Genomic DNA, 14,503 nt, shown 5'->3' on the forward strand with positions numbered 1-14,503 from the left:
AGATTTGTCATTTTCTTTTTTGAAGGATCAAAGTAACAATGAAATTATGATTGGAGTGATGTCAGGAGGAATTCTGATTTATAAGAACAGGGTACGAATGAATACCTTTCCATGGTAAGGACTTCCATTAATACTTTTGCTTTTTTTATATTACTAATATAATAATTCATATTAAAGAAAGTGACGAAGTATATTAATATTGGCATGCAAATTTATTTTACTTACTTGGAATCTACCAGAAGATACCAAAATAATTGTGTTAATTTATTTCAAAAATTGCTTAGCTTCTCAGAAATACTACTTTATGAATTTTTCTCTTAGGGAATTTCTAAATTTATACTGTAATATAATAGCTAGCATCATGTGTACTCTGGCAGACAAGTTGACTGGTCTAAGGTTAAACAACTGGTAAGTATGAAGTAGAACTTTAAACCCAGGTCTTTCAGATTCCGAAACACAAGCTTCTCACTTACCACTTCTCTCAAAATTAGAGCTACATGTAAAAAAAGTAGTGTGCCACATACTAAATATGCTCCCTCATATCTTTTCATGTATGGTTATACCTGAATTATTTAGTTCAAATTCACACTTTTAAAATGTTTAATAGTGAATTGAGGTTATTTATATTCTGTAAATTAGACTTCGTTAAAATTAATACTAATAAAAAACAACACCATTAAGCCTGGCCAGTGGTTGAGCATCAACACATGAACCAGGATGTCATGGTTTGATTCCAATCAGGGCATATGCCCAGGTGGCAGGTTCAATCCCCAGCATGGAGCGTGCAGGAGGCAGCTGATCAATGATTCTCTCTCATCATTGATGTTTCTATCTTTTCTCTCCTTTCCTCTCTGAAATCAATTAAAATATTCCTTTTTTAAAAAGAAATATATATATTTTTTAAAAAACACTCACCATTAAGAAAATAAAATGGGGAGGAGAGAGTTGTGGTTCCCAGTCCAGGAGGTAAAGAACTTGGAAGTCATCCTTCCTATCCTTACAACAAAAAAACAACAACAAAAAAAACAAGGAAAAATGAAAATCAACTATTGTTTTTAGATCCCTCAGAGAATTAAGTACTCAAGGCATACTGCATCTCTCAAAACTGGAGAGACAGATGAATATAAAGAATGACAGTTTACTATGACTAAGAAATCACTGCTGTAGCCAGCAACTGGTAGGAAATAATTAAAGGGTAATTGACTATTTGCTGGAGACTGAGCAAAGATAGCTTGAGAGATGAAAACTCCTGAAGTCTCAGCCTTAGGAAGGCCCCCCCATGTTTTCATAAGTTCTACCATCAGTTGTTCACCAGGTTCTCAAGGTGAAAATTGGAGAAAAATCTACTCATGTTCTGGAAGGGTTGGAGGTGATGGTGCTGTTGAGCCAGGAGATAACCATTTAAAATATGCCCAGAGCTTTCTTTTCTCTTTAATGAAGGTCTGCCCTCAAGGAAATCCGTTTTACCAGTACTTAACCAACATGGGTTTTTATCACTAAGAGCCTAATCAAAGTCGGGGAAGGGAAATCCTCACATCCGGCTCCCTCCATACTTCTTGTGTCACCTAAGAACAAGGTGAGCTGAAAAGCACTGAAGGTCATAGTCAAGGGTCATAGACCACTAAATCACTGAGACCTAATCATAGGATTAAAGAATTATTCCTCCAACCCACATCTTACTACATCAGCAGGGTTCCTGTATAATACAATTAAAATTTAAATAACTGCAAGACTCAGACTACACAAGAAGTAGTCTGTAGGGAAACCCAGAGACAACAGGAGAGATAAAAACAAAGATGGGATAGGAAATAGCTTCAAACACCTACCTCATAAACTGTTCCTTTGAGGAAGCTACAATTTGATAGTTTTAGTTTCTAAAGGAATTTATGCCCCAGGGCATTATTGAAAACAATAGAGGAGTGTGGGTAAGTAAGGGAGTGTTACACTTGGGGTGCTTATTGAAAGACAGGGATGACTGGTACCACTGTCATTTTAGGATTACTATGGGCATATTCAAAGCTATGCCTTCCTGAAAAGCAACAGTAGAAGCTTAACACTGAGGGTTGACTGCTGGAGATAGAGTTCATAAAAATAATCCAGCAGCCCTGGTCAGTGTGGTTCAGTAGTACAGTGTCATACTTTGATAGCTCAAATTCTGAAAATAAAATGCATTTTTGTAATATTTTTTAAAAATATATTTTCATTTATTTCAAAGAGGGAGAGAGATAAAAAACATCATTGATGAGAGAGAATCATTGATCGGCTGCCTCCTACACACACCCTATTGAGGATGGAGCCCAAAAACCTGGGCATGTTCCCTAACCAGGAATCGTACCTTGACCCTCTTGTTCATAGGTCGACGCTTGACAACTGAGCCACACCAGCCAGGTGATGAAATATATCCTATAAACACTGCCTTTATAATTATTCAAAGTGTATATACACTTTTGTATATACAAAAGGACACCCTGATTAAGATATCTATGAAAAATCTGTTAATGTTATGCTAAATCGTAAAAGTGTCAATACTTTTTATGTAAGTAAAATCAGGGAAAAGTATGCTTATTCTCTCTACTTCAGCTTTGTTACTTAAGTCCTAACAAGCATATTAAGTCAAGAATATGAAATAAAAGGCAAACAGATTGAAAAGAAAGAAGCAGATATGAGTACATATATAGATTGGCTGAAAATAAAGAAATGAAAGTGATATAATATGTAAATGTATTGAAATAGTATTCATAAGAAGGCTAGTGTAGCTAATACTGTATTGCTTTGTACAATGGTACAACCAATTTGGAAAACTGTTGTGTAGTTTCTTAAAAATTTAAACATAAAAGCTATCATATGATTGAGCCATTCTATTCCTAAGGTTTTACCCAAGGGAAATTAAAGCAAATCCTATATAATAAAAGGGTACTATGCAAAGTGTCCCCTCAACCGGGAGTTCGACCAAGGGGTGGGGCTGGCCCGCCAACCTCCTGCATCCCCTCCCCCTGGTCAGGCCAGCCATCTGGACCCTACCCATGCACAAATTTGTGCACCGGGCCTCTAGTGTGAATTTACAGACTTGCACATATTTTCACTAAGTGGTATGCATTTACTTTTTATCCATATCTTCTATGGTTTGATACATCATTTCTTTTTAGAGCTGAATAATATCCCATTGTCTGGATATACCACAGTTTTTTCATTCATTCATTCACCAACTGAAAGCCATTTTGTTCCTTCCAAGTTTTGGCAGTTATGAATAAAACTGCTTGCTGTTAACATCCATGTACAGATTTTTGTGTGGACATGCGTTCCCCATTCCTTTAGTTAAATGCCAAGGAGTGCAGTTTCTAGATGGTATGATACAAGTAAGTTTAGTTTTGTAAGAAATTGCCAAATAGTCTTCCAAAGTGGCTGTACCATTTTGCATTCCCCCCAAAATTAATGAGAGTTCCTGTTGCTCCGTACCCTCGTCAGCATTTGATTTTGTCAGTATTCTGGGTTTCGGCCATTCTGCGGGTATGTAGTGCTGTCTTAATGTTTTAATTTGCATTTCCCTGATGACATATGATGTGCTTATTTGCCAACTATATATCTTCTTTGGTGAGATGTCTGTTAAGTGCTTTGGCTCATTTTTACTGGGTTGTTTGTTTTATTGTTAAATTTGAAGAGTTTTTTGTATATTTTGGATAATAGTCCTTTATCAGATGTGTCTTTTACAAATATTTTCTCCTAGTCTGTGGCTTGTTTTCTAATTTATTGCCTTTCACAGAGAACTTTTTAATTTTAATAAATTCAAGCTTCTCAATTATTTTATTATCATGTTTTTGGTGTTATATCTATAAGAGCATCCCTATACCCAAGAGTATCTAGATTTTTTTCCATTGTTATATCTAAGAGTTTTTTAATTTTGCATTTTATGTTTAGGTCTCTGATCCATTTTGAGTTAATTTTTTTGAAGGGTATAAGGTCTTTGTCTAAATTTATTTTGTTTTTGCATGTGGATGTCCAGTCGTTCCAGCACCATTTGTTGAAGGGATTGCCTTTGCCCTTTCTCAAAGATCGTTTGACTTTATTTATGGAGGTCTGTTTCTGAGTTCTCTATTCTATAACATTGATCTGTTTGGGCTATTCTTTCACGAATACTATACTGTTTTGATTACTATAGCTTTATAGTAAGTTTTTAACTCAGGTAGTCTCACTCCTCCAACTTCGTTGTTTTCCTATAATACATGTTGGCTATTCTGGATTTTTTGCCTCTCCATATAAACTTTAGAATCAATTCGTCAGTATTCACAAATAACTTCATGGGATTTTTATTGGGATTGCATTGACTCTATAGATCAAAATGGACAGAATTGACATCTTGGCAAACCTATCCAGGAACTTGGAATTTATTTGCATTTATTTATATCTTCGTCGTTTTTGTTCATCGGAGTTTTATAATTTTCTTCATATAGTCCTAGTGCATATTTTTTAGATTTATACTTAAGTATTTCATTTTGGGGGGTGCTATTGTACATGGTATTATGTTTTTAATTTCAAATTCCACTTGGTCATTGTTGCTATACAGGAAAGCAGTGGACTTTTGTATATTAACTATGTACCCTGCAACTTTACTATCATCACTCAGTATTAGTTCCAGGAGGTTTTTTTGTTTGATTCTTTTGGATGTTCTACATAGACAATTATGTCATCTGTGAACAAAGTTTTATGTGATCCTTTTCAATCAGTGTATCTTTCATTTCCTTTTCTTGCCTTATTGAAAAGGAGTGGTTAAAGGGGACATCCCTACATTTTACCTGGTCTTAGAAAATTAGTTTCACACCATTAAGTATGTTAGCGCAAGGGTTTTATAGAAAGTTGAGAAAGTTTCCCTCTATTCCTACTCTACAGAGGGTTTTTAATCATTACTAGGCATTGGATTTTGTCAGATGCTTATTCTGAATGTATTGATGTGATCATGTAATTTTTTTCTCTTTTAGTCTTGTGAAGTATTGGTTTATAGTTATTGATTTTCAAAAAGCCTTGCATTTCTGGGATAAATCCCCTTTGGAATTGTTAGATTTCATATGATAATATTTTATTTAGGATTTTTAAATTTATGGTTATAAGAGATACTGTTTTGTAGTTTTCTTCTAAGGACTTTGTCTAGTTTTGGTATTAGGATAATTCTGACATCATAGGATGACTTTGGAAGTATTCCCTCTGCTTCTATACTCTGAAAGGGATTGTAAAGAATTGGTATCATATTTAAATGTTTGGTACAGTTCACTAGTGAACACATGTGGGCCTAGTGGCTTTTTAAAAATTCCTTTAATACCTACAGTAATCCCCTCTTATCTGCAGTTTGCTCTCCACAGTTTCAGTTATCCATGGTCTAAAAATTTTAAATGGAAAATTCCAGAAATAAACAATTCATACATGTTAAATTGTATGCTGTTCTGAGTAAGGTGATGGAATCTTGAACTGTCCAGCTCCATCCAGCCAGTGATGTGACTCATCCTTTTTTCAGCATATTCCATACCTGCCCATCAGTCACCTCATATCCCTCTCAGTTATCAGATCTTAGTACTTACATTCAAGTAACCCTGATTTTACTTAATAATGGCCCAAAGTGCAAAACTTAGGGATGCTGGCAATTTGGATATGCCAAAAAGAAGCCATAAGTTGCTTCCTTTAAGTGAAAAAGTAAGTATGTATAGGGGGGAAAACCATTCAGAGGTAGGGCTCAATACTATATGCATTTTCAGGCATTCACTGGGATATTGAAGTTTATCCCCTGAAAATGAAAGGGGACTACTGTATAGGCCCATTTAGATCAAGTATCTCTTCCTATGTAAATTTTGGCAGATTGTGTCTTTCAAAAAATATGTTCATTTCATTGAAATTATCCAATTTGTGGGTATAGACTTGTTCATAGTATTCTTTCATTATGCTTTTAATATCAGTGGGATTTATAGTAATGTCTACTCTTTCATTTCTGATATTAGTACTTGTGTATTCTCTTTTTTCTTAGTCTGGCTAGAAGTTTATCAATTTTATCGATCTTTTAAGATAATTGTTTTCTTAATTTGCTAATATTTATGTCTTTATTCAGTATTTTAAATATTTCAGTTCTGTTTCTTTTTATCTAGGTTGAAGATTGTAAAAATTTCGTTTAAGTGCAAACAGTTTTTTATTCAACTTAGAAAAGAATTGGTGAGTATTGGTCTAATATAAATGAAATCTTAAGAAATGACAGGTCATTCATGGCAACTTTTAGTGCTAGTGAAAGTGTTATTAATATTATTGATAACTGCTTCCTGACTTAATTCACATTTTATGACAAGTTGTATTATTTTCCCAGTGTTTCTGTGGTTATGATTTAAAGTTGTTCTAATTACCCATTTTGCTATTTTTTAAGCTTAAAAACTGACCTCAGTCATGATGTTCAATATCAATCCCCAGGGTTCATTCATGAGGGAGAGTAACTGAGTATTTTATGTGTTCTTTTTCTTTTTACTAGTAAATCTATAGCAGTTCCTTCATATATAAGCTCATTTTATCTTAGGGAACCTGAGTGTTTAGTTTTAGTTCTTGTTCATGAACATACAGTTCATGTCTCCCTTTTTTTGTAGTGGCAGTGTCTTTTTTATATATTAAGTACAACATATTGCGTTATCATGGAAAGTAATGTTGGAAAGAACTTCATCTTGTAGTTTTTTTTCTATTTTATGAGATTAGACTAATCTTATTCTTTGATGTATATTATTTCTCAGAAATCTTGACAAATCAATGCAGATTTCAGGATAGTTGTGTGCTATGGGGATCCCTGTTCGTGGCGTCAGATATGGTGGGATGGCGTTTTCCTTGCGACCAACGCAGAGAGAGAGAACTCCGGGGTTGATGAAATCTTGAATAGAACTCGATGAGGTTTAAAGAAAATTGAATAAAACAAGACTGAGACAGAAATAGAGGAAAGCTGGGACCGGGTGTGGCGTCTGCTCTTTGATAGATGAACAGGGCCCAGAGCCAGCACAGCAACTTTTATTTATAGCCAAATACCAGGAAGTTTTACTAAGGGTAAATAAAAGGGGGAATGTGTGCATTTTTGTAGCTTCCTCGTAAATAGTCACCTCCAGGTGGGTCCGAATCGAATTCATTCCTGGTGCTTGACTAGATTTAGATAAGAACTCATTTTCCGGCACCTGGCTTTGAAGGTCAACGGAGGCATTCCCACCTCTTGGTTAGATATCCCCCCAAGATAAGGCTTTGCATTCATCATGGATTCAGTTGACATGAATTTAAAAGAAAGTCAGTGCCTTCCCTGGCAGAGGGCCTTCCACAGTGTATGTGTAAAATAAATTCAAGATCTTAAAATTGTATTTGAATCAGCTGTATTTTATCAGAAGATAGTGATCTACTAAGTCACTATGATCCATCATTTATGCTCACAAAATAAGGAAGTTTTTTCAACAGAGTTTTATTGAAATAGAAAATTATGCAGATACTATGTATAGTGCTTAATAAGTATCCTATCTAATAATAGACAAACATGGTAATTGACCATACCTTTGCTACGCCTCCCATGGGCTAATCAGCACAATATGCAAATTAACCCAACAAAGATGGTGGCCGGCAGCCACGCAGCTGAAGCAAGCAGGAGGCTTGCTTGCTCCAGTGATGGAGGAAGCCAAGGTTCCCCGCCTGCCGCGGCCCAGCTTTGAGCTCCGAAAGCAACAAAGTTTCAATTATAGAAGCTAAACAAACCCCAGGTACCTGCTTTCAGCAGGTCGTGGCCTCAGAGCTGGAGCGAGCAGGAGCAGCTCTCAGCTCCAGTGATGGCAACAAAGTTTCAATTATAGGAGGTAAATAAATCCCAGAATTGAAAAAAGAAAAAGAAAAAAAGGAGAGGCTGGGAGCTTCAGTCGCTAGCCAGCCTGAAAACGGCCCTCAGCCCCTCACCCAGACTGGCCAGGCACCCCAGTGGGGACCCCCACCCTAAAGGGGGTGTGGCCAGCCTGAAAACAGCCATCCGCCCCTCATCCAGGCTGGCCAGGCACCCCAGTGGGGACCCCCACCCTGAAGGGGGTGTGACCAGCTGCAAACAGCCATCAGCCCCTTACCCAGGCTGGCCAGGCACCCAAGCGGGACCCCCACCCTGATCCAGGACACCCTTCAGGGCAAACCAGCTGGCCCCCACCCGTGCACCAGGCCTCTATCCTATATAGTAAAAGGGTAATATGCAAATTGACCCTAACAGCTGAAAGACTGTGAATGACTGGTCACTATGACACACACTGACCACTAGGGGGCAGATGCTCAATGCAGGAGCTGCCCTCTGGTGGTCAGTGCACTCCCACATGGGGGAGCTCTGCTCAGCCACAAGCCAGGCTGATGGCTGCCAGTACAGCGGTGGTGGTCGGAGCCTCTCCTGCCTCCTCAGCAGCGCTAAGGATGTCCGACTGCAGCTTAGGTCTGCTCTCCGCTGGCACGTGGACATCCCCCGAGGGCTGCCGGGCTGCCAGAGAGATGTCTGATTGCCTGCTTAGGCCCAATCCCCCAGGGAGCAGGCCTAAGTCATCCCCCGTGGGGTCCCATACTGCGAGAGGGCACAGGCCGGGCTGAGGGAACTACCCCCCCTCCTGCACAGATTTTTGTGCACCGGGCCTCTAGTATGATACATAATGTTAAGATGTAGAACATTATCAGCACCCCAGAAGCTGGTATTATTGCTAATAGAGGTGATGCCCACTTGCAGTCCTTAACCCTTCCAAAAGGCAAACATTACTCTCATTTGTATCACCATGGATTAGTTTGTTTATTTTTGAACTTCAAAGAAATTCTATAGAATGTTCTCCTTTTGTCTCCTTTTTCTCTCTTAACATTATGAAGTTCATTCATGTTTTTGAACTACTAGCAGTAGTTTGCTCCATTGCTGTATGGTATTCTACTGAATGAATATACCATAAATAGTTATTCTTACATTAGTGAATAGTTTTGTCATTTCCAGATTGTAGCTATTATTGTTAATGATGCTTATGAACATTTTTTACATGTTTCAATAAATGCTTAGAGGAATAAAATATGTCTTATCTGGAAACTGGAGAAGAAACATATTTTACCTTATATTAGTAGAAGACAGTAAAGAAGTCAACTTTTCTAATTTGCTTCCCATTATAGTACTATTGTTATTACTCATCATAACAGTACTTATAGTATCTAACATTTATTGAGGTCTTACTGTGTGCCTGATAATATACCAATCATTTGCATATCATTTAATCCTCACAACCATTGCCTCAGATAATATCAGTAACAAAAAGTCAACTAACAATTGATTAAAGACTGTAGACAGACATACTCTGCAGAATGGTGCCTTCTAATGTTTTCTCTCTGTAATATCTCTTTGTTTTTAAATACCCAAACTTTATAGAACCTACTTATCTCTCAATACCACATTTAGCATGTCTATTGTTTACAATATGTGTGGGAAAGTTTGTTACATTCCAAATTCAATTGGTAGAATGTCAGAATCATATATAGACTTTTTGAAGTTAAGTGTCAAAAGAGGGAGCACAGAACAGTTATTGCAGTCATATTCTGAGACATTCTCTGTCATTTTTCATTGTTTGTGGTATGTGGTACAACATGTAACTATGTAATGCATGCAAAGCAACCTTTAAGCATAATTGAGAATTTTTTGATGATCTGGAAGTGATATTTTAAGCATATTATCTTCTAACAGTAACTTAATATTTATACCGGGGCATTTTACTGTATTTTAGTTATGAAAAAATATCTTCATGACCTTTTGATGGGCAAAGAGTTCTTTAATTGGACAGAGAAGCAAAACTATCTTAAAAGAAAAATTCAATAACCTGAACTGTGTTAAAATTAATAACTGTATTCATCAAAATCATCATTAAGAGAGTGAAGTATCACAGACTATGTATGTAATACACACACACCACATCCTGGGTTGTATGTCCAATCTAATCTAAAAATATGTTAGTGGATTGAACAGACACTGCAGAAATTAGGATATCCACATGGTCAGTAACATAAAAAGATGTTGAACCTCACTAATCATCAGGGAAGTACAAATGATAACAAAAATGGGATACTTCTTCACATCCACCAGAGTAGTGTAATGAAAATACTGATAAATCAGTGGTGAGTATGTGGAACCACACTGCTGGTAGGAAGGCATATATATATATACATACACACACACACACACACACACACACACACACACACTGCTGGTAGGAAGGCATATATATATATACATATACACACACACACACACACATACACACATATAGATTTAACATTTTGGAAAACTGTTGGGTATTATTTGCTAAAGGTGGACACATACATATATTTGATCCAACAGCAGAAATGTGCACATGTGTGCATCTGACAACATGCAGGAATATACTGTAAATAGCAATATTTATACATACCCAAATTGAAAACATCAAATGTCTATCAACAATAAATGGATATATAAATAGTGGTATGTTCATATGATAGAATGCTGTGTAGAATGAAATTGAGTGAATCACTGTTTCATAATTATATGGATGAATAGAATATAGAAATATAATATAAAATAAAAGTCAGACCTAAAAACAAAAGATAATATATGTATGATTTCATGCATATAAAGTTCATAAACAAGGTAATCTGGTAGAAAGTCGAGAACAAGGATACTTCAAGGGTGCTAGTAATGATAATTTCTTGATCTGGTTTGAGGTTAAATGGTTGCATTTATTGTGTAAAAATCAGAGTTGTACACTTATGTCATATGTGCCTCACTTTATATAGCTAATTTCAATGAAGCTATTTAAATCAAACTTATAGAGAAAAATTAAAGAAATGCTCCATTCTGTTGCTACTTATTTTAATTGTAATTTGAGTTTCATAATAGTGTTTAGAAGTGCTGAATATTTTTATCTACTTATTTAGCACTTAAACAGATTTGTAAGCTTAGAGATATTAAAGGATGTGATGACATATCTTAAAGTTTAATTTATTGGCCAGGATTATTATTTTTATTTATTTATTTATATTGATTTCAGAGAGGAAGGGAGAGGGAGAGAGAAATAGAAACATCAATGATGAGAATCATTGATCGGCTGCCTCCTGCATGCCCCCTACTGGGGATCGAGCGCGCAACCTGGCTGGAGTCGAACCTGGGACCCTTCAGTCCACAGGCCAGTGCTCTATCTGCAGAGCCAAACCAGCTACGGCAGCCAGGATTATTATTTTTGTTGTTGTTGTTAATCCTCACCTGAGGATATTTTTCCATTGCTCTTCAGAGACAGAGAGAATGGGGGTGGGGGCGGGAGAGAGAGAGAGAGAAACATCGATGTGAGATTGGTTGCTTCCTGCACATGCCCAACTAGGGCCAGGGATGGAACCTGCAACCCAGGTACGTGTCCTTGACCAGGAATCAAACCCACAACCCTTCAGAGCACAGGCCGGCGCTCTAACCATCGGGAAAATCTGCCAGGGCCAGGATTATATTTTGAAACAAATTAGAGCTAGAAAGTTTTGAAAAAGATACATCAATTTTTAAACTTATTTCTAACTATATTCTAAAGTAAAACTAAGAGTTGTAATAAGGCCCACATTTTAGAAACCTTTCCATTTATTTTGTTGGTTTTTTTATTGGATAATAACAACAACAACAAAATAAATGAGTGATTAGTGTTTGTAAGGCTAGAATATTTACCTATAAAAAATAAATGGAGTATTGATCTTGATATATTCCTGGTATCCTCTGCTTTTTGTTATTTATTACAGCATGAATCCAGAGAAACCTTATTGGGATTTAATATGGTGAACTACAGAGCATGCAAAAATTTGTGGAAAGCTTGTGTAGAACATCACACCTTCTTCCGTTTGGACAGACCCCTTCCACCTGAAAAGAATTTTTTTGCACATTATTTTACATTAGGTTCAAAATTCCGGTACTGGTAAGTATTGCTTATGCATTAATGCTGCATTGCTAGATTTTTCCTCCCTTTAAATTAAAGGTATAGTTTATTGAACCATAGAATTGTTACTCATACATACCTACAGAATCAAAATCTCCATAACTATATCAATAAAAATTTCTGTAGGTTCTTGTGAGAAACTTGTTTCATTGACTTTATTTCATTTCATTAGTTCCTATAGTTAATGAATGATATTTAATTATTTATATTCTAGAAATGTTATAATTTCTACTGTCTTTATAAATATTTACAAGAAAACTTTCTTTGTTCCAAGACAACTTTTATTTGTAAGCTATTTTCTGCATAAGCATACTAATACTTTGCTTTTTTTATGTGTGAGTTCTCAAACCCTTTATTGTAAAGAGTTCAAAACAGCTGTTATACAAAATCAGATTTAATAACTGAAAAGTAGCCCTGTGTTCTTTTCCTAATATTGTTGTATTTTTTATTTGTGATAGCTTTTATTTTTTTCCTGAAGGCAACAATCTTTGGGGGATAGCTAATCAGATAAAAATAACAGCATAAGGCTTCGTACAGGGTGTTCTATTTAAAATGCATGCCTTCCCCTCCCTCCAAAAATTCAGTAGCAACTCAGAATTGGGGAAATTTTAACATTGTCCCATGCACCAAGAGGTCAGGACACATGCTCAGGTTTCAGGCTCGATGCCCAGTAGGGGACGTGCAGGAGGCAACTGATCAATGTTTCTCTCTCTCTTTTCCTCTTTAAAATCAATAAAGACTTTTTATTTTTTCAGGCACAGCAGATTTTTAAGTGGCTTGGTGTCATGATTAACTCCTAGCTCACCTTCCTAAAAGCAATATTGGAAAAACTAAGGCAGTGGTACTTGCAAATTCAAAGGTAAATAGAGTGAGTGTTAGATCAATGGTGAAAGTCAAGGAAAACTTTACTAAACATTAAATATTGGTACTATACCTCAGCAAAGACAAAAGAAATCTCTAATGAGAGAACAGTACTGACCATAATGGTCTCAATAAATTTAATTCCTAACTAAGCAACCCCCAGAGTTACTGTACAAGGACTATACTTACCTATACTCTTCTTCTGTCCTTGAAAATACAATCTTCTATAATAATAAAAGCATACTATGCTAATTAGACCAGTAGATCTTCTGGACGAAGCCAGGGCTGCAAGGAAAGCCAGGTCCCAGATGCCTGCCAGTGGCAGGAGGGAAGCCCAGGTCCCGGGTACCAGAGGGAAGCCAGTGCTGGCAGCCGGGGGAAGGAAGGCCTACTCTTGCATGAATTTCATGTATCGGGCCTCTAGTATAAATATAAATAATGCACACACCATTTTACTTAGCAGCAAAGAAATGAGTAGATTGTAGTATCCAGCCTTTCACTATAATTCAAACAGGTCTCAGATAAGATGAGAAAAAAAATCAAGGAATTTACCCAAACTATACCACAGCAAACAAAATCTAATCATGATGATGACAAATACAAAAGAGAGTTAAATAATCAGTTTGGGGAAAAATCATCACTGAAAAAAAATGAAATTTCTACATGGATATTGATTTTTTTTTTTTTAATGAAGAAGCTAAAGAAATTAGTTTAAAACAAGAAAATATTGGTGGGGAGAAGAGCAACACCTGCCATTCAGCCTATTACTGCCCTTGTGGGAATATGGGCCTAGTACTAGCAGGTTTTGCATTTTGAAACAGCTTTATTAAGGTGAAATTGACATACAATAAGCTATTATATTTAAAGTTTTAAAATTGATGTTTGGAGATACATACCTATTAATCCATCACCACTCAAGATAGCAAGCATATCTACCCAAAATGTTTCCCCAAGCCCTTTTATAATTCCTTTCTCCCACTCTTTTATATCCCCATGAAACCAACAATATATTTTACTGTATATATAAATATATGTAAATGGTTTGTTTTTCTAAGGTTTTATGTCAGTTTAAGCATGTATATTGCATGTTTGTATTTTAGTCTGGCCTCTTTTACTAAGCATAGTTATTCTAAAATTTATCTGTGTTGTTACATGTATTGATGGTTCATTTCTTTTTATTGTGGAGTAGTATTCCATTGTATAGATATACTATAATGTTTTTATCTGTTCACTTGATTATGGATATCAAGTGGTTTGTTTCCCCATTTGAGTTGTTACCAAATTTGGGCTCTTAATAAAGCTACTGTGAACATTCATGTGAAATGTTTGCTTTATTTTCCCTTGATTAAATACGTAAGAGTGGAATGCCCAGATCATGTGCTAGATATATATTTAACTTTTCAGAAACTACCAATCATTTTTTTAAAGGAGTTTGTACCATTGTATGTACCCACCAGCAATGTATGAGAGTTCCACTCAGTATATTCTCACCAATATTTGTTGTTATCTTTTCATTTTACTAGTGTCTTTTGAAGAGCACATAATTTTGATGAAGTTCAAATTGCCAGTTTGTTCTTTTATGGATTTTTCTTTTGGTTTCATAGCTAAGAAATCTTTGCCTAACTCCAGGTCACTAAGATTTATTCCTCTTTTCTTCTATGAGT

General features: G+C 36.0%; 1 protein-coding gene across 6 annotated transcripts in view; it reads left to right on the plus strand.

Moving 5' to 3' along the window:
• The window catches only part of PTPN4 (protein tyrosine phosphatase non-receptor type 4), a 220,165-nt gene that overhangs the window by 108,332 nt on the left and 97,330 nt on the right, over nucleotides 1-14,503 (plus strand). For all 6 annotated transcript variants that reach the window (XM_070423142.1, XM_070423143.1, XM_070423137.1 and 3 more), the window contains 3 exons: nucleotides 26-114; nucleotides 6,126-6,189; nucleotides 11,785-11,957. In XM_070423142.1, coding sequence (XP_070279243.1) covers nucleotides 26-114; nucleotides 6,126-6,189; nucleotides 11,785-11,957 — 326 coding nt within the window. The remainder of the gene's footprint in view (nucleotides 1-25; nucleotides 115-6,125; nucleotides 6,190-11,784; nucleotides 11,958-14,503) is intronic.

This window comes from Myotis yumanensis, unplaced genomic scaffold (genome assembly GCF_028538775.1).
Source record: "Myotis yumanensis isolate MYYU_CA2020_CCGP unplaced genomic scaffold, mMyoYum1.0.hap1 SCAF_8, whole genome shotgun sequence".
Classification (NCBI taxonomy): Eukaryota; Metazoa; Chordata; class Mammalia; order Chiroptera; family Vespertilionidae; genus Myotis; species Myotis yumanensis.